At 42.5% G+C, this 20,999-nt stretch overlaps 1 protein-coding gene across 1 annotated transcript; it reads left to right on the forward strand.

The window, feature by feature from the left end:
• Window positions 1–1,466: 1,466 nt before the first annotated feature.
• rilpl2 (Rab interacting lysosomal protein-like 2) lies at window positions 1,467–15,371 on the forward strand (the record flags this gene model as incomplete). Its single annotated transcript, XM_079577113.1, has 3 exons — window positions 1,467–1,757; window positions 7,713–7,861; window positions 15,245–15,371. 3 exons carry the CDS (start codon window positions 1,467–1,469, stop codon window positions 15,369–15,371), a joined length of 567 nt encoding a protein of 188 aa, XP_079433239.1.
• Window positions 15,372–20,999: the final 5,628 nt, after the last annotated feature.

Below are 20,999 nucleotides of genomic sequence, written 5' to 3' on the forward strand. Positions count from 1 at the left end.
TTAACTGAATATGGTTGTTTTACAAAAATAAAGTATAAAATTCTCATTGTTTCAGACTCTGTCATTTTAGCAAGATTATGTAGAAGGTTGGAGTTTGTAATTCAGAGCACTCGGGTGTATTTGAATATAGTGTTTTGCTAAGACTCACAATGTGAGCATGTGGTGTTTTCGTCGGCTGTTTTGGTGAATGGTAACAGCTGATGCATACAGGTCTCCAACTCGGTTTTGTAAAATCTGTTAAAGCGCAAGAGATGCAATGCCCTGTTTATGGTCATTGTTTTTGCCGATCATAGGATTTTAAAATGTTTATCAAATGTAAAATGCCTACCACGTCCAACGGATGTGATATCGCAATTGCTCGTATGCTCCGTTGTGAAAATGGGCACCCAAAAAGCTGTAAGCTTAACAGGGTTCCATAAACCATCACCCTGGGCAAAGATACTTGGCATATAAACGAGAAAGAATGGCTCAAATAAAACTAATTCCCGCTGACATCTTTGAAACGGTGAAGGCGGACAATATCGCCACAAAACAGGTGGCCTGTCAACAATATATCTGTTTAATACACTTTTATTTTTGGCATTCACATTACAAGGACTGTCATCCTGCCAAAGTATCAGCTGTACAGTGGGGGCTTTTTGACAGTCCTTATTTTTAAAATAGTATTGAAATTTTTAATTAAAGCCGCAAGCGGCATCGAACGGCCCTCGCGGGCCGTGCCTCCTATAGCGCCTCTATTGCCGCGCCATAGCCCTACCAAGGGCGCCACACGGCATTTTATTGCCCTGATCTGCCATTAATCTTTGTCAGTAGCGCCCTCTGTCAGGAGCTTGTGGACAGTGGTCATGGAAGTACGGCCCGTCAGGGCCGTCTGATGCTACTTGTGAAATTAAAAAAATTATGGGCGCGCTAGCGCCCTCTGCAGGCTGGAGCCATTATTCACATGGAGAGGCTAAAAATATAGTTTTGAGGTTTACTGACAAAGATTAATGGCAGATCAGGGCAATAAAATGCCGTGTGGCGCCCTTGGTAGGGCTATGGCGCGGCAATAGAGGCGCTATAGGAGGCACGGCCCGCGAGGGCCGTTCGATGCCGCTTGCGGCTTTAATTATTATTGTTATTATTGTTATTATTTTTTTTATTCTTATTTTTATTCTTATTTTTATTATTTTTATTTTTATTCTCATTTTTATTTTTATTATTATTATTTTTATTCTTATTTTTATTTTTTATTTTTTTCATCTTTGTCTCCCGGGTTTGTGCACGTGACCCTCTCGCCTCCTCGCGCTCTTCGCGCTCACCTGTCGCTAGGAGACCCTTTGCCCTCCTCTTGTTGTGGCGCGGTCACGTGGTTGAGTGATGGGGGAAGTGCTGCTGTCGCTCTGAAACTTTTCTACCTTCTTCTTCCCTCCCGACCGGCTCCGAGCGCGACACGTTTCACCGTCTCCGGCACCGCGGCCTGAATCATGGAGTTCACGGAAGAATCTTCTCCCGCTTCGGCTTTCGACAAGGAAGCGTTCGAGCTGACGGTGGAGGACGTGTACGACATTTCCTACGTGATCGGCAGAGACTTGTTGAAGATCAGCAGCTCCGGGGAGGAGGTGTCGGACCTGCAGTTTCGGATCGTGCGCGTGCTGGAAATGTTCGAGACTCTGGTGAACAAATACAACCTGTCCCTGGAGGAGCTGCGGATGGAGCGGGACAACCTGAAGAGCGAGCTGGAGAAGGTGCTGTCCGAGGGCTCCCGGGAGGGCACGGTGAGTCCCGCACGCGCGCACAGACACACACACAGACAGACACACAGACAGACACACAGACAGACAGACAGACAGACAGACAGACAGACAGACAGACAGACAGACACTGACTTCCACGGAGTTTATGGTTGAGCCGCAGATTCTGACTTAGTTTCGGTCTCGTGGTTTGTTTAACGAGTCCTGATTTAGTCCTGGTTTAGTCCCGGGCTGCACTTTCGCCCTGTTTAGTCCTGGTTTATGCCTTTAGTCCCTTTTGTCTGATCAGGTTTATTTCTGTTTAGTTTTGTCCTCATTTATCCTCCTAGTTTGGATTTTCCTATAGGGCTTTTTCTGTGCCCTTTTCCTGTTTATTATTATTGCCTGCGATGCGTAAACCATCCACCAGGGGGCGCTGCAGCAACTCAGCACCCCGGGTCCAGCGGTCTCCAACAGGTGGTGTGTGTGTGTGTGTGTGTGTGTGTGTGTGTGTGTGTGTGTGTGTGTGTGTGTGAGAAGTCATGATTTTATTTAAAGAAATGACCAGAATGATCACTCCAGCCACTAGGGGGCAGCTTAGAGAAAGTTCAGTGGTTATACTTTATTAATCTTTGTAGAGAAATGTGTTCTCTGCATTTGACCCGTCCTCAGTGTCTCTGGGCTTTTCAGTCATGTGACTTTTGTTGTTGTGGCGGCCATTTTGAATACCAAAGTAGAATTATGCAGTACTACAACATGTAACAATATCTCTGCTATAAGTGACATTTTTATGGACTCTTAGTCATTGTTCAAGAAGAAAACAGTAAAAACTCTGCCCCAGAGGTGAGTCGCTGCCCCCTGCTGGCCTCTCGTCCTGCTCTGTTGTCTCTGTGTTTGTTGAGTTTGGTCATGTTTGGTTTGTGATATTGACAGTGCTGTTTTCTTTTTTAAATGTTTCATTGTATTGCATTTTACTAGATTGTGTTTTGTGTATAATTGTACTTTTATTTCCTTCAGGAGGTAAAACATAACTGTCCAGGGACTACGGAGGAAAATAGCCCTTTGGCTAATTCTGGCATATTTACATGTATAATGTATTATTAGTATTATTATATATTACAAATTAGTATGCACTGTCCCTATAATAAATATATAAATATAAATAAAATTAAGCTGCTCAAGACGGTAGCATGCTACCGGCTAGCATTTAGCTTCAACAGCTCAGCTCTGACCTCTCCAAGAGAAAGCCCGGAAGAACATCAAGCTTTAAAGGAACAGGCCACCGTTTTTACATACTGAGATATGTTCTTACCTGAGCTGTGACGAGTTCTTTAGGACCTGTCTGATCTTCCCCCGTGCCTTCAATCACGTAAACACAGCGCAGACGGCGTTAGCATTTAGCCTCTCCCTCTCTCCTCTATAGCTCCAAAACAGGTCAAGATAGAAGCTACCAAGCTCTTCCACGTTTTCCCTATTTAAAAATGGTTACGTGAAGTGTTCCAAAGTATAATTACACAAAATCAAACAATGTGGATTTTCTAAGTGGATAAAAGGGGGGACTATATTGTGAGGCGTAATAATACCAGGAGTAGTTTGGCCATCCATCCATCCATCCATTTTCTTCCGCTTTATCCGGGGCCGGGTCGCGGGGGCAGCAGTCTCAGCAGAGATGCCCAAAACTTCCCGGTCCACACACACCTCCTCCAGCTGTTCTGGGGGGACCCCGAGGCGACACCAGGCCAGCTCGGAGACATAGTCCCACCACCGTGTCCTGGGCCTTCCACGAGGCCTTGTCCCACTAGGACATGCCTGGAACACCTCCCGCGGGAGGCGACCAGGAGGCATCCGAAACAGATGCCCGAGCCACCTCAGCTGGCTCCTTTCGACGTGAAGGAGCAGCGACTCTACTCCGAGCTCCTCCCGGGTAACTGAGCTCCTCACCCGATCTCGGAGGGTGCGCCCAGCCACCCTGCGAAGGAAACTCATTTCGGCCGCTTGTATTCGCGATCTTGTCCTTTCGGTCATGACCCAAATCTCATGACCATAGGTGAGGGTGGGAACGTAGATCGATCGGTAAATCGAGAGCTTTGCCCTCCGACTCAGCTCCCTCTTCACCACGACAGACCGATACAGCGACCGCATCACTGCTGACGCCGCACCGATCCGTCTATCGATCTCACGCTCCATCCGTCCCCCACTCGTGAACAAGACCCCGAGATACTTGAACTCCTCCACTTGAGGCAAGGACTCCCCACCGACCTGAAGAGGGGAAGCCACCTTTTTCCGGTGGAGAACCATGGCCTCGGATTTGGAGGTGCTGATCCTCATCCCGGCCGCTACACACTCGGCTGCAAACCGCCCCAGTGCGTGCTGAAGGTCCTGGTTCGTTGAAGCCATCAGAACAACATCGTCCGCAAACAGCAGAGATGAGACTCTGAGGCTCCCAAACCAGACACCCTCCGGCCCCTGGCTGCGCCTAGAAATTCTGTCCATAAAAGTAATGAACAGAACCGGTGACAAAGGGCAGCCCTGGCGGAGACCAACACGCACCGGGAACAGGTCTGACTTACTGCCGGCAATGCGAACCAAGCTCCTGCTGCGGTCATACAGGGAACGGACAGCCCTTAGCAGAGGGCCCCGGACCCCATACTCCCGGAGCACCCCCCACAGGGCACCACGAGGGACGCGGTCGAACGCTTTCTCCAGATCCACAAAACACATGTGGACTGGTTGGGCGAACTCCCACGAACCCTCGAGTACCCGATGAAGGGTATAGAGTTGGTCCAGTGTGCCACGACCAGGACGAAAACCGCATTGTTCCTCCTGGATCCGAGGTTCAACCATCGGCCGGATCCTCCTCTCCAGCACCCCGGAATAGACCTTACCGGGGAGGCTAAGGAGGGTGATTCCTCTGTAATTGGAACACACCCTCCGATCCCCCTTCTTAAAGAGAGGGATCACCACCCCGGTCTGCCAATCCAGGGGCACTGTCCCCGACCGCCACGCGATGTTGCAGAGACGTGTCAGCCAAGACAGTCCTACAACATCCAGAGACTTAAGGTACTCAGGGCGAATCTCATCCACCCCCGGAGCCTTGCCACCAAGGAGCTTTCTCACCACCTTGGTGACTTCAGCCCCGGTGATGGGCGAGCCCACCTCCGGGTCCTCAGCCTCTGCTTCCTCATTGGAAGACGTGACGACGGGATTGAGGAGGTCCTCGAAGTACTCCTTCCACCGCCCGACGACATCCCCAGTCGAGGTCAGCAGCCCCCCACCCGCACTGTAAACAGTGTTGGTGAAGCACTGCTTCCCCCTCCTGAGGCGCCGGATGGTTTGCCAGAATCTCTTCGAGGCCGACCGATAGTCTTCCTCCATGGCCTCCCCGAACTCCTCCCAGACCCGAGTTTTAGCCTCCGCGACCGCCCGAGCCGCAGCACGCTTGGCCTGCCGGTACCTCTCAGCTGCCTCAGGAGTCCCACAAGCCAACAAGGCCAGGTAGGACTCCTTCTTCAGCTTGACGGCATCCCTTACTTCCGGGCGCCACCACCGGGTTCGGGGATTGCCGCCGCGACAGGCACCAGAGACCTTACGGCCACAACTACGAGCAGCCGCATCGACAATGGAGGAGGAGAACAGAGTCCACTCTGACTCCATGTCCCCCGCCTCCCCCGGAATCTGGGTGAAGCTCTTCCGGAGGTGGGAGTTGAAGACCCCACTGACAGAGGGATCCGCCAGACGTTCCCAGCAGACCCTCACAACACGCTTGGGCCTGCCAGGTCTGACCGGCTTCCTCCCCTGCCAGCGGATCCAGCTCACCACCAGGTGGTGATCGGTTGACAGCTCAGCCCCTCTCTTCACCCGAGTGTCCGAGACACGCGGCCGGAGGTCAGACGACACAACTACAAAGTCGATCATCGACCTCCTGCCTAGGGTGTCCTGGTGCCACGTGCACTTATGGACACCCTTGTGCTCGAACATGGTGTTCGTTATGGACAAACTGTGACTAGCACAGAAGTCCAATAACAGAACACCACTCGGGTTCAGATCGGGGAGGCCGTTCTTCCCAATCACCCCCTCCCAGGTCTCACTGTCGTCACCCACGTGGGCGTTGAAGTCCCCCAGCAGAACAATGGAGTCCCCAGTCGGAGCACTATCTAGTACCCCTCCCAGGGACTCCAAGAAGGCCGGGTACTCTGCACCGATGTTGGGCCCGTAGGCCGAAACAACGGTGAGAGACCTGTCCCCGACCCGAAGGCGTAGGGACGCGACCCTCTCGTCCACCGGGGTGAACTCCAACACGTGGCGGCTGAGCTGGGGGGATATGAGCAAACCCACCCCAGCCCGCCGCCTCTCCCCGCGGGCAACTCCAGAAAAATGGAGAGTCCAGCCTCTCTCCAGGAGTTGGGATCCGGAACCCAAGCTGTGTGTGGAGGTGAGCCCGACTATATCTAGTCGGTATCTCTCAACCTCCCGCACAAGCTCAGGCTCCTTCCCCCCCAGCGAGGTGACGTTCCATGTCCCGAACGCCAGAAGCTGTGCATGCGGACCAGGTCGTCGAGGCACCTGCCTCTGACTGCCACCCAGTCCTCTCCGCACCCGACCCCTACGGATCCCTCTGCGGGTGGTGGGTCCACAGGAGGGCGGGCCCACGTCGTCCCTTCGGGCTGGGCCCGGCCGGGCCCCGTGGGCAGAGACCCGGCCACCAGACGCTCGCGTTCGGGCCCCAACCCCAGGTCTGGCTCCAGGGTGGGGCCCCGGCTGCGCCATGCCGGGCGACGTCACGGTCCTTGTGTGTTGTACTTCCATAGAGATCTTCTGAACTGCTCTTCGTCTGACCCGTCACCTCGGACCTGTTTGCCATGGGAGACCCTACCAGGGGCATAAAGCCCCAGACAACATAGCTCCTCGGATCATTCGGGCACTCAAACAACCCCACCACGTTAAGGTAGCAGTTCATGGGGTTGTATGGGGTAGTTTGGCATTTCGCGTAATTATACTTTGTAGTGGAACACTTCACGTAACCATATTTAAATAGGGAAAACGTGGAAGAGCTTGGTAGCTTCTATCTTGACCTGTTTTGGAGCTATAGAGGAGAGAGGGAGGGGCTAAATGCTAACGCCGTCTGCGCTGTGTTTACGTGACTGAAGGCACGGGTGAAGATCAGACAGGTCCTAAAGAACTCGTCAAAGCTAAGGTAAGAACATATCTCAGTATGTAAAAACGGTGGCCTGTTCCTTTCATACAACGTGTGTGTCTGAGCTGTTACTGTAGTGTTTCCTCAGCGTCATACATGTGAGACACACATGTGTTTATCCTGTTGAAGCCATTGACAGTTCAACTGTCAATGGTTAAAGCTAAATGCTAACCGGTAGCATGCTAACATCTTGAGCAGCTTAAACACTGACTCAGACTGAGACTCTGTTGACATGACAAACTGTAAAAAACACAGAGAAGGTTTTCTGGTTCCTCTTTGATGTGTTCATTTAGTCTTCAGAGTGAAGCAGATCTTTGGTAAATCCTGCTGTAGCTTCACAGACGGAGCTGCTACGCTGCGTCTCTGGGCTGAGTTTTAACCTTGAGCATTAATTACGAGTCATAAAAATGCCTCTGTCAGTCGTCTTTCTTTTTCATCCTGAGTACAGATATTGTTACATGTTATAGTACTGCATAATTCTACTTCGGTATATGGCCGCCGGAACTATGCGTGATGTCACTGGAAACGCAATGACAAGGAGCATGTTTGCATGTTCAATAAAAAACCAACGCATGACTTTAATAGTGTGTGAATATGGAAGGTAGAAAGTATCGAGAAAGTAGATCTGGATCGGGATATTCCAATAGATACAAAGACCATGTGACAGGAGAACCTCAGTCGCTCACGCGTGTAAAGCCGTGTAAAGGCGTGTCAAGGCGTGTAAAGCCGTGTAAAGCCGTGTAAATGTTCCGAAAGCAGAACACTGAGGCCTGTTCTTCTCACTCGTACGACTCTTGTCTCCGCAGACAGTGGGACCGAACCAGCTGCTGGTGGACCTGACGGACCCCAACAGGCCTCGCTTCACCATGCAGGAGCTCAAGGAGGTTCTGCAGGAGCGGAACCAGCTCAAGGCCCAGCTCATGGTGGCCCAGGAGGAGCTGCAGCTGTACAAGAGGTGGGACACGGGACACGTCAGCGGGACACGGGGACACGTCAGCGGGACACGGGGACACGTCAGCGGGACACGGGGACACGTCAGCGGGACACGGGGACACGTCAGCGGGACACGGGGACACAAAAAGTACAAAAAAATGACAGAAATTGATAACAATGTGAGGAAAAAAGTGAGAAAAATGGACAAAAAAGTGATACGAATTTAACAAAAAATGTGAATAATTTGACAAAAAAGTGACACAAAAAAAACTGATGAAAATGTGACAAAAAAGTGACACGAAAAATGACAGAAATGGATAAAAATTTGACAAAAAAGTGAGAAAAATTTGACGAAAAAGTGACAAAAAAATTGACAAAAATGTGAATAATTTTACGAAAAAGTGACAAAAAAGTGACCAAAAAATGGACAAAAAAAAGTCACGAAAATGAGATGACTACCCAACAAAAAAAGAGATGAAAAAAGTCAGCGGGACACGGGGACACAAAAAGTACAAAAAAATGACAGAAATTGATAAAAATTTGACAAAAAAGTGAGAACAATTTTACGAAAAAGTGACAAAAAATGGACAAAAAAGTGATACGAATTTAACAAAAAATGCGAATAATTTGACAAAAAACTGACAAAAAGGTGACAACAAAAACAATGACGAAAAAGTGACAGAAATGGATAAAATATTTGACAAAAAAGTGAGAAAAATTTGACGAAGAATGGAGGAAAAATGGACGAAAAAGTGACAAAAAATGGACAAAAATGTGATAAGAATTTGACAAAAAATGTGAATAATTTTACGAAAAAGTGACACAAATTTTTTTAAAAAAAGTCACGAAAATTTGGCAAAAATGAGATGACTGCCCAACAGTAAAAGTGATGAAAAAAGTCAGCGGGACACGGGGACACGTCAGCGGGACACGGGACCCGGGGGGGAACTTACTGAGGCTGGTCAGAAGTCACCACACTGAGTATTCAGATCCATTGGAAAGACTTTTCTGGATCTGTGAAGCAGGTTCAGACGTGTCATCACTTTACCCAAATCTAAAAGCTTCTTGAATAAAAAGTGTCAAAACAGCAACAAAAATGACACAAAAAAACAAGGATGGAAATTCAACAAAAGATCGACAAAAAGTGATGAAAAAGAGCCAAAAACCCCAAAAAAGAGCAACAGAAAAGTGCCTAAATGGTGACAAAAAACAACAAAATTGCAACAAACAAGAGACAAAAACTAGGAGGAAAATTGAACAAAAGAACGACAAAAACGTGACGAAAAAAGCTATCAGAAAGTGATGAAAATGTGATGAAAAAGTGACTAAAAAGCGATGGGAGAAAAAAAAGTCAAAAAAATAAATGAAAAATTGACAAAAAATAATAAAAATGTGACAAAAAAACAAAAAAAGTGACAAAAAATGATAAAAATGTGACAAAATATTATAAAAATGTGACAAAAAAATAAATTTAAAATGTGACAAAAAATTATTAAAAATGTGACAAAAAAATAATATAAAATTGACAAAAAAATAAATGAAAAATTGACAAAAAAATAAATGAAAAATTGACAAAAAACAACGCAATTCCAACAAACAAGAGACAAAAACTAGGAGGAAAATTGAACAAAAGAACAACAAAAACGTGACATAAAAAAGCTATCAGAAAGTGACAAAAATGTGATGAAAAAGTGACTAAAAAGCGATGGGAGAAAAAAAAGTCCAAAAAATAAATGAAAAATTGACAAAAAATAATAAAAATGTGACAAAAAAACAAAAAAATGTGACAAAAAATGATAAAAATGTGACAAAATACAATAAAAATGTGACAAAAAAATAAATTTAAAATGTGACAAAAAAACAAAAAAATGTGACAAAATACAATAAAAATGTGACAAAAAATTATTAAAATTGACAAAAAAAATAAATGAAAAATTGTCAAAAAATAATAAAAATGTGACAAAAAAAATAATAAAAAATTGACAAAAAAATAAATGACAAATTGACAAAAAACAACACAATTCCAACAAACAAGAGACAAAAACTAGGAGGAAAATTGAACAAAAGAACGACAAAAACGTGACATAAAAAGCTATCAGAAAGTGACAAAAATGTGATGAAAAAGCGACTATAAAGGGATGGGAAAAAAAGTCCAAAAACCGTCGACAACGCAAAGAAAAAGCTCCATTTATAGATGAGTTTTGTAGGTCTTAGCTTTCAAATGAGGCGTTTCTCTGGTCTATAGGCGGTGACCTTATACATTTGGGTTAAGGTGAGGGGTGAGATGTTAAGTCAGGGTTGTAAAGCCTGTATTTCACAATAATAAACTCTATGGTTTCTTATCAGACTCTGCTGACCGCTCACCACAAAACATTATCAAATCCTCTCATAATCGCTATAAAAATATTTGTAATTATATTTTTTTTCACTCAAACTTGGCTGTAAATAGTGTTTAAGTGGCGTTAGCCTGTTAGCTTCTTCATGATTCCATTAGTGTGTATTGGTGACTCCGGTCCGGTGGCAGTCAAGTTGCAATTGTGGTTTTCTGGTCAGAGACACCAGGGGGAGATGAAAGACCCTCCAAATCCTCCCTTAACACTTTAATGGGAGGTAAAAAAGTTCTGCTTTAACCCTCAATGAAATGAGGCGACGCTCGTGGTTTTGACCTCTTAACTCCCACCTGAACCGAGCACATTTTCTCCAGCTTTACCCCCAGTCCAAAAGCTTCAGGAAAGACGGTGTGAAAATAGCAACAAAACTGAGACGAAAACAATGATGGAAATGTGAAAAAAGTGAGAAAAAATTGACGAAAGAGTGACAAAAACTGTCAAAAAAAATGACAGAAATGGATAAAAATTTGACAAAAAAGTGAGAAAAATTTGATGAAAAATGGAGAAAAAAATGACGAAAAAGTGACAAAAAATTGACAAAAAAGTGATGCAAATTTAACAAAAAATGCGAATAATTTGACAAAAAAGTGACAAAAAAAGTGACCAAAAAATGGACAAAAAAAATCTAAAAAAGTGACGAAAAAGTGACAAAAAATGGACAAAAAAATGACAGAAATGGATAAAAATTTGACAAAAAATGGACAAAAAAGTGATAAGAATTTGACAAAAAATGCGAATAATTTGACGAAAAAAAGTGATGAAAAAGTGACAAAAAATGTACAAAAAAAATGACAGAAATGGATAAAAATTTGTCTAAAAATTGACAAAAAATTGACAAAAAAGTGATAAGAATTTGACAAAAATATGCAAAGAATTTGACGAAGAAGTGACAAAAAAATGGACCAAAAAATGATGAAAAAAATCTGATGACGTGAGGAAAAAGATCAATTTAGTTTTGTAGATCTTAGCTTTCAAATGAGGCGTTACACTGGCCTGCAGGATTTGGGTAAAGCCGAACTGGAGAAAATGCTCTCGGTTCAGGCGGGAGTTAAGAGGTTAAACACCTTCATTCATGACGTCACATCTGTAAAATAAAAGTCAAGTTTAACCTCTTGACCCCCACTTTGTTATTATCCACGTGTCCAGGCATTACCCAAATCTAAAAGCTTAACAGTAATTGCTCGACTTTACAAACAAAAAACAACTTAATTAACCTCTTAACTCCCGCCTTAACCGAGCGCATTTTCTGTAGTTCAGCTTCACCCAGAATCTAAAAGCTTACAGTCAGTGTCACGCCTCATTTGAAAGCTAAGACCTACAAAACTCATATAAATGTTTTTTGTTTTGTTTTTCATTGTTGCTCTTTTTTGTCACTTTTTGTCACTTTTTTGGTTGGACTTTTCTCACATTTTTACCCAAATTTTAACGTTTTTTGTCACTTTTTTTTGTGTGTTTTTGTCACTTTTCTGTTACTCTTTAGTGGCTTTTTCGTCACTTTTTCATCACTTTTCTGTTGCTCTTTTTTGTCACTTTTTGTCACTTTTTTGGTTGGACTTTTCTCACATTTTTACCCAAATTTTAATGTTTTTTATCACTTTTTTTGTTGCTCTTTTTTGTCACTTTTTTGGTTGGACTTTTCTCACATTTTTACCCAAATTTTAACGTTTTTTTGTCACTTTTTTTGTTGTGTTTTTGTCACTTTTCTGTTGCTCTTTTGTGGCTTTTTCATCACTTTTTCATCACTTTTCTGTTGCTCTTTTTGTCACCTTTTGTCACTTTTTGGTTGGATTTTTTCTCACATTTTTACCCCAATTTTAACGTTTTTTGTCACTTTTTTTGTTGAGTTTTCGTCACTTTTCTGTTGCTTTTTTTTGTCACTTTTTTGGTTGGAATTTTCTCACATTTTTACCCAAATTTTAACGTTTTCTATCACTTTTTTTGTTGCTCTTCAGTGGCTTTTTTGTCACTTTTTCATCACTTTTCTGTTGCTCTTTTTTGTCACTTTTTGGTCACGCATTTTGGTCACTTTTTCATTGTTTTTTCTCACATTTTTGTCGCTCTTTGGTTGCATTTTCCTCCTCATTTCCATCGCTGTTTTGACCATTTTTACCAAGAAGCTTTTAGATTTGGGTAAAAGCCAAACTAGAGAAAATGTGCTCAGTTCAAGTGGGGGTTAAGAGGTTAAACGTTTTTGTATTAATGATGCAAAATGAGTCTGAGCTGCAGCTGAGAAGGATCAGAAGAGTGATGCATTGTGGGTGAAACGAATGAATCTAAATGGTTCCAGTTAGTTCTTCTTCACGCTCGTCTGTCCTGAGCTCTTCCTCCTCCTCGTTTTCCTCGTCCTTCAGTAATGACAGTGTTACGTAATGTGCTCAGTGTGATTTACTTCGGGGGCAGAAACATCCTCAGGACAAAGAATAAAACTCATGTTGGGTTTAAACTCTTACCTTCCACCTGAACAGAGCACTTTCTCTCCAGTTTGGTTTTACGCAAATGTAAAAGCTTATTGGAAAAAGTAAAACATTTTTAAAAAAACAGAAGCGACAAAATTGTGACAAAAAATTATAGAAAAATGACAAAAAAATTAATGAAAAATTGACAAAAATAATAAAAATGTGACAAAAAATGATAAAAATGTGACAAAAAATGTGACAAAAAATAAATAAAAATGTGACAAAAAAATGATAAAAATGTGACAAAAAATAAGTAAAAATGTGACAAAAAAATGATAAAAATGTGACAAAAAATGTGACAAACAATAATAAAAATGTGACAAAAAAATAATAAAAATGTGACAAAAAATAAATGAAAAATTGACAAAAAATAAATAAAAATCAAAAAGCTTCTTGGGAAAAAAGCACAAAAACAGCCACAAAAGATGAGAAGAAAACAAGGATGTAAACGCAACAAAGATGTGACAAAAACTCCAAAATAAAAAAAACATAAAAAAGGTGAGACAACACAGCAACAACGCGAGGAAAAAGATCAGTTTTGTGGGTCTTAGCTTTCAAATGAGGTGTTACACAGACCTACAGTATATAATGGCCAAAGAGGACAGAATGCATTTGGTTCAGGCGGGTGGTAAGAGGTTAACCCCTGCCTTAACTGAGCGCATGTTCTCAAGATCGACTTTAAAGCCACACCGTGTAGGGCTGTGCAATTACTCGAAATCCGTAATCGAATTTCGATTATTACACTAATCGATTACAAAATTAGCATAATCGAATATATATATATATATATATATATATTTTATTTCTATTTTTTCTTTTTTTCTTTTTTTTCTGGCAAACCAGACTTGCATTATTTCACGGCGCTGGGATTATTTTCCCTTCGCATTTCTCGTGCCGTGGCTCGTGCTTTTGCCCGACATGAAAACAAACGGCGCTGTGTGATGATGTCATCAGGCCGCGCTGCTCAGTTTGCTTGCGCCGGTGTGAGGGCTGGCCAGCAGGGGGCAGGCGTGAAACAGAGACCTCTCCTTAATCGAGGCAAACTTTAAATCATTTGTTCTTTTATGACGGTTCAGAAAACAGAAAATATTCAGCATCGTTTTTGTTTTTTATTAATAAATATATAAATGAAATGAAGACTTTTTTTAAAGGCAACAAATAATCGTTTGAATAATCGTGATTTCAATTATGACAAAAATAATCGTGATTATTATTTTTTCAATAATCGAGCAGCCCTAACACCGTGTCAGATTTCACACAATAAACACAATTGAAACACAAGCCTTAATTTTCTGACAGATATTTTCACCATTGAAAAATACCTCAAACAAACCTGTTCTTTTGCTCTGTGCGGCTCGCCTCTGCTAAAACTATCACTTTACCCGGAGTGGGTGCGTCTCCAGCTCGTCTCCATGGAGATGTGAACTAAAGTCAGCAGAATTGAGAGTTAAACAGGCTCGGTCCTCGTCCAGATCCATCCTTTGATCATCCGCTGCAAAAAATAGCATTTTATTTGTCGAGCTGGTCATTGAGAGCGTGTTTAGTGTCGATGGCGACTGCAGAGTCCAAAATGTTACGCAGTGTGCCTTTAACCAAATCGAAAAGTTTCTTGAAAAAAGTGTCCAAATAACGCAGCAAAACAGGTGATAAAAAAGTGATGAAAAAGCGTCAAAAAACGGACAATATAGCACCAGAAATATGACGAAAAAGTTAAGTTTTAAAGTTTTTAAACCCAAATCTGAGGCCCTGTCCACATGAAGTCAAGCTGAAGACCAAACGCAAAGATATTTTATCAATCCAGTGTATCGTCCATACGAGCCCGGCGTTTTGGGGGTCTGTAAACGAACATTTTCCAAACTAGGTCCCAGAGGAAAGATCTCAAAACGCCGTTTACGCGGCGCCGTTGTTATGTCGTCTCCGCAACTTTTACTAAAACGATGACATCACAGCTCCAGAGTCTGTGATCCATAATCTACTGACCTTAGAATGAGTTTTCCTCATGGATCTATGATGGTTTGACTCCGCTCCTCTTTGCTCCACTGCCGTCCACAAGCCACAGGTGACAAGGAGAAAAACACGGCCGACAGTCTGTGTTTTTGGACTGACAGGAAAAGTCCGGTCCATGACAGGTTTTTCTGCTTTAGTCCCGCTACGTCTGAAGAATAAACTCTCCTCCTCGTCTCTTCTGTAGATCGTAAATCCTTGAGTCAGTTTAATTTTCCACAAAAGTTTACTGCGCATGCACCCTCTACATCATCCGTGTTAGCGTCACAGCGCCTCACACAGGCCCGGAAGATGAATTGCGCCGTTTTCACAGACCTGAGTCGACCCATGTGGACGCTCACATTTACTGAGCTGGCTTCGTGCTTACAAAGAAAGTTTCTGAAAACATAAGCGTTTTGTCTTCGTGTGGATATAGCCTTAAAGCTTCTTGACTGAGCTGGTTGCGGTGGGGGTTAAGAGGTTAACAAACAGCCCTTGGCCCCCTGCAGGAGAAACAAAGTCCCAGTGAAACAGTGAAACAGTGAAACTCTTCTCTTTCCTCTGACGTGTTTTCAGTGGGATTCTGCCCAACGCCGAGGCCGCCATGGTGGAGGTGGACCTGGACACGCCCCCGGCCTCTGAGGACAGCTCGACCAACATCACGGACGGCAAAGACGAGAGGAGCACCATCGGGAAACTGTGAGTTTTTCGTCTCAGTTTTGTTGCTTTTTCACAGCTTTTTTCCAAAGCTTTTGGACTGGGGTAAAGCCAAACTGGAGAAAATGTGCTTGGTTCAGGTGGGAGTTAAGAGTTTAAACAATCTGAATCCTGCTAATGGGAATAAAAATGATGGTGGTTCGTTTAATTGGATCGATGGGAACATTTTTCTGACGTTTTTCTTACTCTCAGTGTTAGATATGGATAAAACGTCCACTATCTGCCTGCATTATATTTGAATACATTGTTTATAATATGTTGTCTACGTTACAATAAGTAAACACGTGTGGGAACGTGAAGCTCCACCAATCAAAAGCCTCGTAGTAGATCATGGGACTCCCGAGCATCCTGGGTAATGTAGTTCTAGGACGAAGGCTCGCAGTTAAACTAGATGGATCTCATACGTGCTTTTTTCACCTGCGTCTGACTTTATAAGACTTTATTCCAAATCGGTCTCAAAGCAAAGGGGGGTTTTACTTCCGGACCGGAGAGGAGGCGGGACTGTGGAGAGGAGGCGGGACTGTGGAGAGGAGGCGGGACTGTGGAGAGGAGGCGGGACTGTGGAGAGGAGGCGGGACTGTGGAGAGGAGGCGGGACTGTGGAGAGGAGGCGGGACTGTGGAGAGGAGGCGGGACTGTGGAGAGGAGGCGGGACTGTGGAGAGGAGGCGGGACTGTGGAGCTCTATTGACCAGCTCAACACAGAAAATACTGAAAAATCAAAGAATGGATTCGAATGAGGCCCTGTTTAAATCTCACATCCTGCTGCCTTTAGACACATCTCCATGGAGACGAGCTGGAGACGAACCCTCTCTCAGTAAAGTTACAGTCATGTCTTAGGAGAGCTGAGCCGCTCACAGCACATTTATGAGGTATTTTTCCAACGATGAAATGATCTATCACAAAATAATATTTCAGTAGGGCTGCTCGATTATTGAAATAATAATAATCACGATTATTTTTGTCATAATTGAAATCACGATTATTCAAACGATTATTTGTTGCCTTTAAAAAAATCCATCAAAAAAGTGACAAAAATCCAGCAAAAAAAATACAAAAATCCAGCAAAAAAATTACAAAAATCCAGCAAAAACTGACAAAAATCCAGCAAAAAAATTACAAAAATCCAGCAAAAAAAGACAAAAATCCATCAAAAAAAGTGACAAAAATCCATCAAAAAAATTACAAAAATCCAGCAAAAAAGTGACAAAAATCCATCAAAAAAATTACAAAAATCCAGCAAAAAAGTGACAAAAATCCAGCAAAAAAATTACAAAAATCCAGCAAAAAAGTGACAAAAATCCAGCAAAAAAAGACAAAAATCCAGCAAAAAAAAGACAAAAATCCAGCAAAAAAGGACAAAAATCCAGCAAAAACATTACAAAAATCCAGCAAAAAAAGACAAAAATCCAGCAAAAAAGTGACAAAAATCCAGCAAAAAAAGACAAAAATCCAGCAAAAAAAAGACAAAAATCCAGCAAAAAAGGACAAAAATCCAGCAAAAACATTACAAAAATCCAGCAAAAAAGGACAAAAATCCAGCAAAAACATTACAAAAATCCAGCAAAAAAAGACAAAAATCCAGCAAAAAAAGACAAATATCCAGCAAAAAAGTGACAAAAATACAGCAAAAAAAAGATAACAATTCAGCAAAAAAAAAGACAAAAATCCAGCAAAAAAGTGACAAAAATCCAGCAAAAAAGTGACAAAAATCCAGCAAAAAAAATTACAAAAATCCAGCAAAAAAGTGACAAAAATCCAGCAAAAAAAGACAAAAATCCAGCAAAAAAAAGACAAAAATCCAGCAAAAAAAGACAAAAATCCAGCAAAAAAGTGACAAAAATCCAGAAAAAAGTGACAAAAATCCAGCAAAAAAAGACAAAAATCCAGCAAAAAAAATTACAAAAATCCAGGAAAAAAAGGCAAAAATCCAGCAAAAAAATTACAAAAATCCAGCAAAAAAATTACAAAAATCCAGCAAAAATATTGCAAAAATCTAGCAGAAAAAAGACAAAAATCCAGCAAAAAAGTGACAAAAATCCATCAAAAAAGACAAAAATCCAGCAAAAAAAAGACAAAAATCCAGCAAAAAAAGACAAAAATCCAGCAAAATAAGACAAAAATCCAGCAAAAAAGTGACAAAAATCCAAAAATAAAAAATTAGAAAAAAGAAAATTAAAAAACAAAAATTAAAAATAATTAAAAAATTGAAAAAAAAAAATTGAAAATAAAAATAAAAAAAAATATTATAATAGATTTTTTGCGATTATGCTAATTTTGCAATCGTTTACTGTTGTAATCGAAATCGTAATCGAATTTCGATTAATTGCACAGCCCTATATTTCAGTTTTATTTATGAGTGGAAATCCTACGCGGTGTAGCTTTAAAGTACTTCCAGCCTTTGTGACTCTGCGTCTCACTCTCCGGTCTCTCACAGTCTGGCCTTCCTCCCCCCTCCCTCTTTAAAACAAACCCCTCAGTGATCAGCTCGTTCCCACATGCCTCACACTGGTCCTAATGCTTTACTTGTGACCAAATGAGTCGATGCTGATGTTTGTGACGAGTGTGAGACATGTGGGACAGAGAAGTGTCTCTCAGCCCAAACTGGGTTTACTCATTACCCCGAGCTGCTCTGACCTCACTCTCCTCTCTCTCTCTCCAGGTTCTCCTTCAGACGGAAATGAGGAGCAGTCCTGGGCTCAGACTGAAGAACAAGTGACCACTCCAGGGCTGGTGTCGGGAAAAGGTTTTAGGTTTTACAGGCATCGAAAATCTTGAATATAAAGATGTTTTATTTAGATTTAATATCAGGTTTTGATGCTGTTGGTCGTGAACATTTAAAAGAAAGAAAAAAGTGAAAGACAAGTTGAAAAAAATCTTGAAAAAATGTGGGTTAATTTGGTGAAAACATTGGAAATATATTTTATTTTTAAGTAAAAAAAAAAAGAAAATTGGGGGAAAAACATGTAAAAATATTGGAAAAATGTGGGGAATTTTTTTCGCCCTTTTGTTAACACATTGAGTGCCAACAATCCAGACCGCTTTAAAAAAAAAAAAATTGTAGCACCGCAGTGGATTCTATGCTCTAGATATGGACACATGTTGAGCCACTATGTTCTCCATGAGCAGAGCTTAGTTTGATCCACCGTTCAGTTTTTCAGGGTAAAGGATCCGGCAAATATTTAGGAGGATTCGGGAAATATTTGATCTGATATAATGGTGTTTAAAGTGCACATGACAGGTATTATCTCACCAAATCAAGAAGAATGACAAAACCTGGGTTAAGGAAAATATTACAGTTTTACACCCGTATAATATCAGTTTGTGGAGAAAGTATGATTAAAAGGTCAAAACTTTGGTTGAGTTTGTCCTTAGCAACAGTAGAAGCTCTTCAGTGCTGACGTAGAAGAAAGTGTGCACTGAAAATAATATAATATATAATAATAATATAAATAATAATACAGCACTTCTCAGGGAGTTTTCTTCAGCACAGGGGTTGGTTTTGTTTTAATCTGATATATCAGTTTGTGTTTGTGAGCCTTTGTACCGCGTTCGTTAGCCCTGTGGATGTCGTCTCCCGTAGTTAGCTTTGGTTATGGCTACCGTAGTTAGCTTTGGTTATGGCTACTCTGGTTAGCTTTGGTTATGGCTACTCTGGTTAGCTTTGGTTATGGCTACTGTGGCTAGCTTTGGTTATGGCTACTGTGGCTAGCTTTGGTTATGGCTACCGTAGTTAGCTTTGGTTATGGCTACCGTAGTTAGCTTTGGTTATGGCTACCGTAGTTAGCTTTGGTTATGGCTACCGCAGTTAGCTTTGGTTATGGCTACCGCAGTTAGCTTTGGTTATGGCTACTGTGGCTAGCTTTAGTAATGGCTACTGTGGCTAGCTTTGGTTATGGCTACCGTAGTTAGCTTTGGTTATACGAGCGATCGCTGTTATTGTTTACTTCCGCAATTTTCGCCGGATGTTTTGGTGAATGGTAGGCAACAGCTGATGCACCCAGGCCTCTAACTCGGTTTTATAAAATGATAGATCTGTTACAGCGCAAGAGAAGCAATGCCCTGTTTATGGACATTGTTTTTGCTGATAATAGGATTTTAATAAAATGTTTATCAAATATGAAAATGTAAAATGCCGACCACGGCCAATGGATGTGACGACATCGCGATCGCTCGTATGGCTACTGTGGCTAGCTTTAGTAATGGTTACTGTTTGCCACAGCGTAGAGGCCAAGTTTATCATCAGCCACTGTCGTTCTACATTTCTACCGTGAGTGAATCGCTCTCCCGTTAATGCAAAGCACAACATACGTTGCGTAACGTAAACAAACTAATCCTGAATGAATCTGCTAGCAGCCGCGGGCTAGTTAGCTTTAGCCTGCTAGCTTCTTTGCGTTATCAGCGCTGATCTCCATTCATTGCATCAAGACTTTTTTAAATGTTGTTGGTCCTCAGTCTGTCACAGGTTCATGGTGATATAGTTGTGGTTCACTAAATGTTTGCAAATGTTTGTTTCAGCGACCGTTAACAGTTTTCTATTTCATTCTACGTCACTTCCGGTCTCCATGGCCGATGCGGAAGTGTTTTTTTTTAAGTAAAAAGGAATTTTTTTTGCCAGATTTAGGGAATTTTTTAACATGAATCTTGAATGCAATTGTGTTAACTACGTATCTGAAAATGTAGTCTGTGTCATATGCACTTTAAAGAGAGTGTTCCGGAAAATGTTTAGGCCTGTTACTAATTTACAAATGAAGCCTTCTCTGGAGATGAAAACAGTTTAATTCTACGTGCCTTCTACATAGGCTAGTTTTCATCAAAATCACTAATTTTTTTCTAGATTTGGAGATAATGCCTGTTTTATGAAACTCTCTCCTCTGGTCGGACACTAACGTTATGTGAAGAAGCAAATGCCAAAATGTTTCCGATTCAAGTCAGTTTTCAACCACATCATTGTTGACATGTTTTGAAACACGCGTGTTCTCGATCTCTTTTTATGGCGTGTGCTTTTAAACAGGCTGGTTCTGGATGGAAGACTTTAACAGGATGTTTCTCAGTCGTCCTTGGACCGATTTTAACCATTTAAAAACTCAGAGAAATGTTAAAATCTCAACTGTTTCGATCTTTCCATGTGAAGCTGCTCTGCTTTGTCACCACGCCCCCTCAGACTAACACCACGCCCCCTCTGACTAACACCACGCCCCCTCAGACTAACACCACGCCCCCTCAGACTAACACCACGCCCCCTCAGACTAACACCACGCCCCTCGGACTAACACCACGCCCCCTCAGACTAACACCACGCCCCCTCTAACACCACGCCCCCTCAGACTAACACCACGCCCCCTCAGACTAGCACCACGCCCCTCAGACTAACACCACGCCCCCTCAGACTAACACCACGCCTCCTCTAACACCACGCCCCCTCAGACTAACACCACGCCCCTCAGACTAACACCACGCCCCCTCAGACTAGCACCACGCCCCTCAGACTAACACCACGCCCCCTCAGACTAACACCACGCCCCCTCAGACTAGCACCACGCCCCTCAGACTAACACCACGCCCCCTCAGACTAACACCACGCCCCCTCTAACACCACGCCCCCTCAGACTAACA

This window comes from Gobius niger (assembly GCF_951799975.1).
Source record: "Gobius niger genome assembly, chromosome: 1".
NCBI classification, from domain to species: Eukaryota; Metazoa; Chordata; class Actinopteri; order Gobiiformes; family Gobiidae; genus Gobius; species Gobius niger.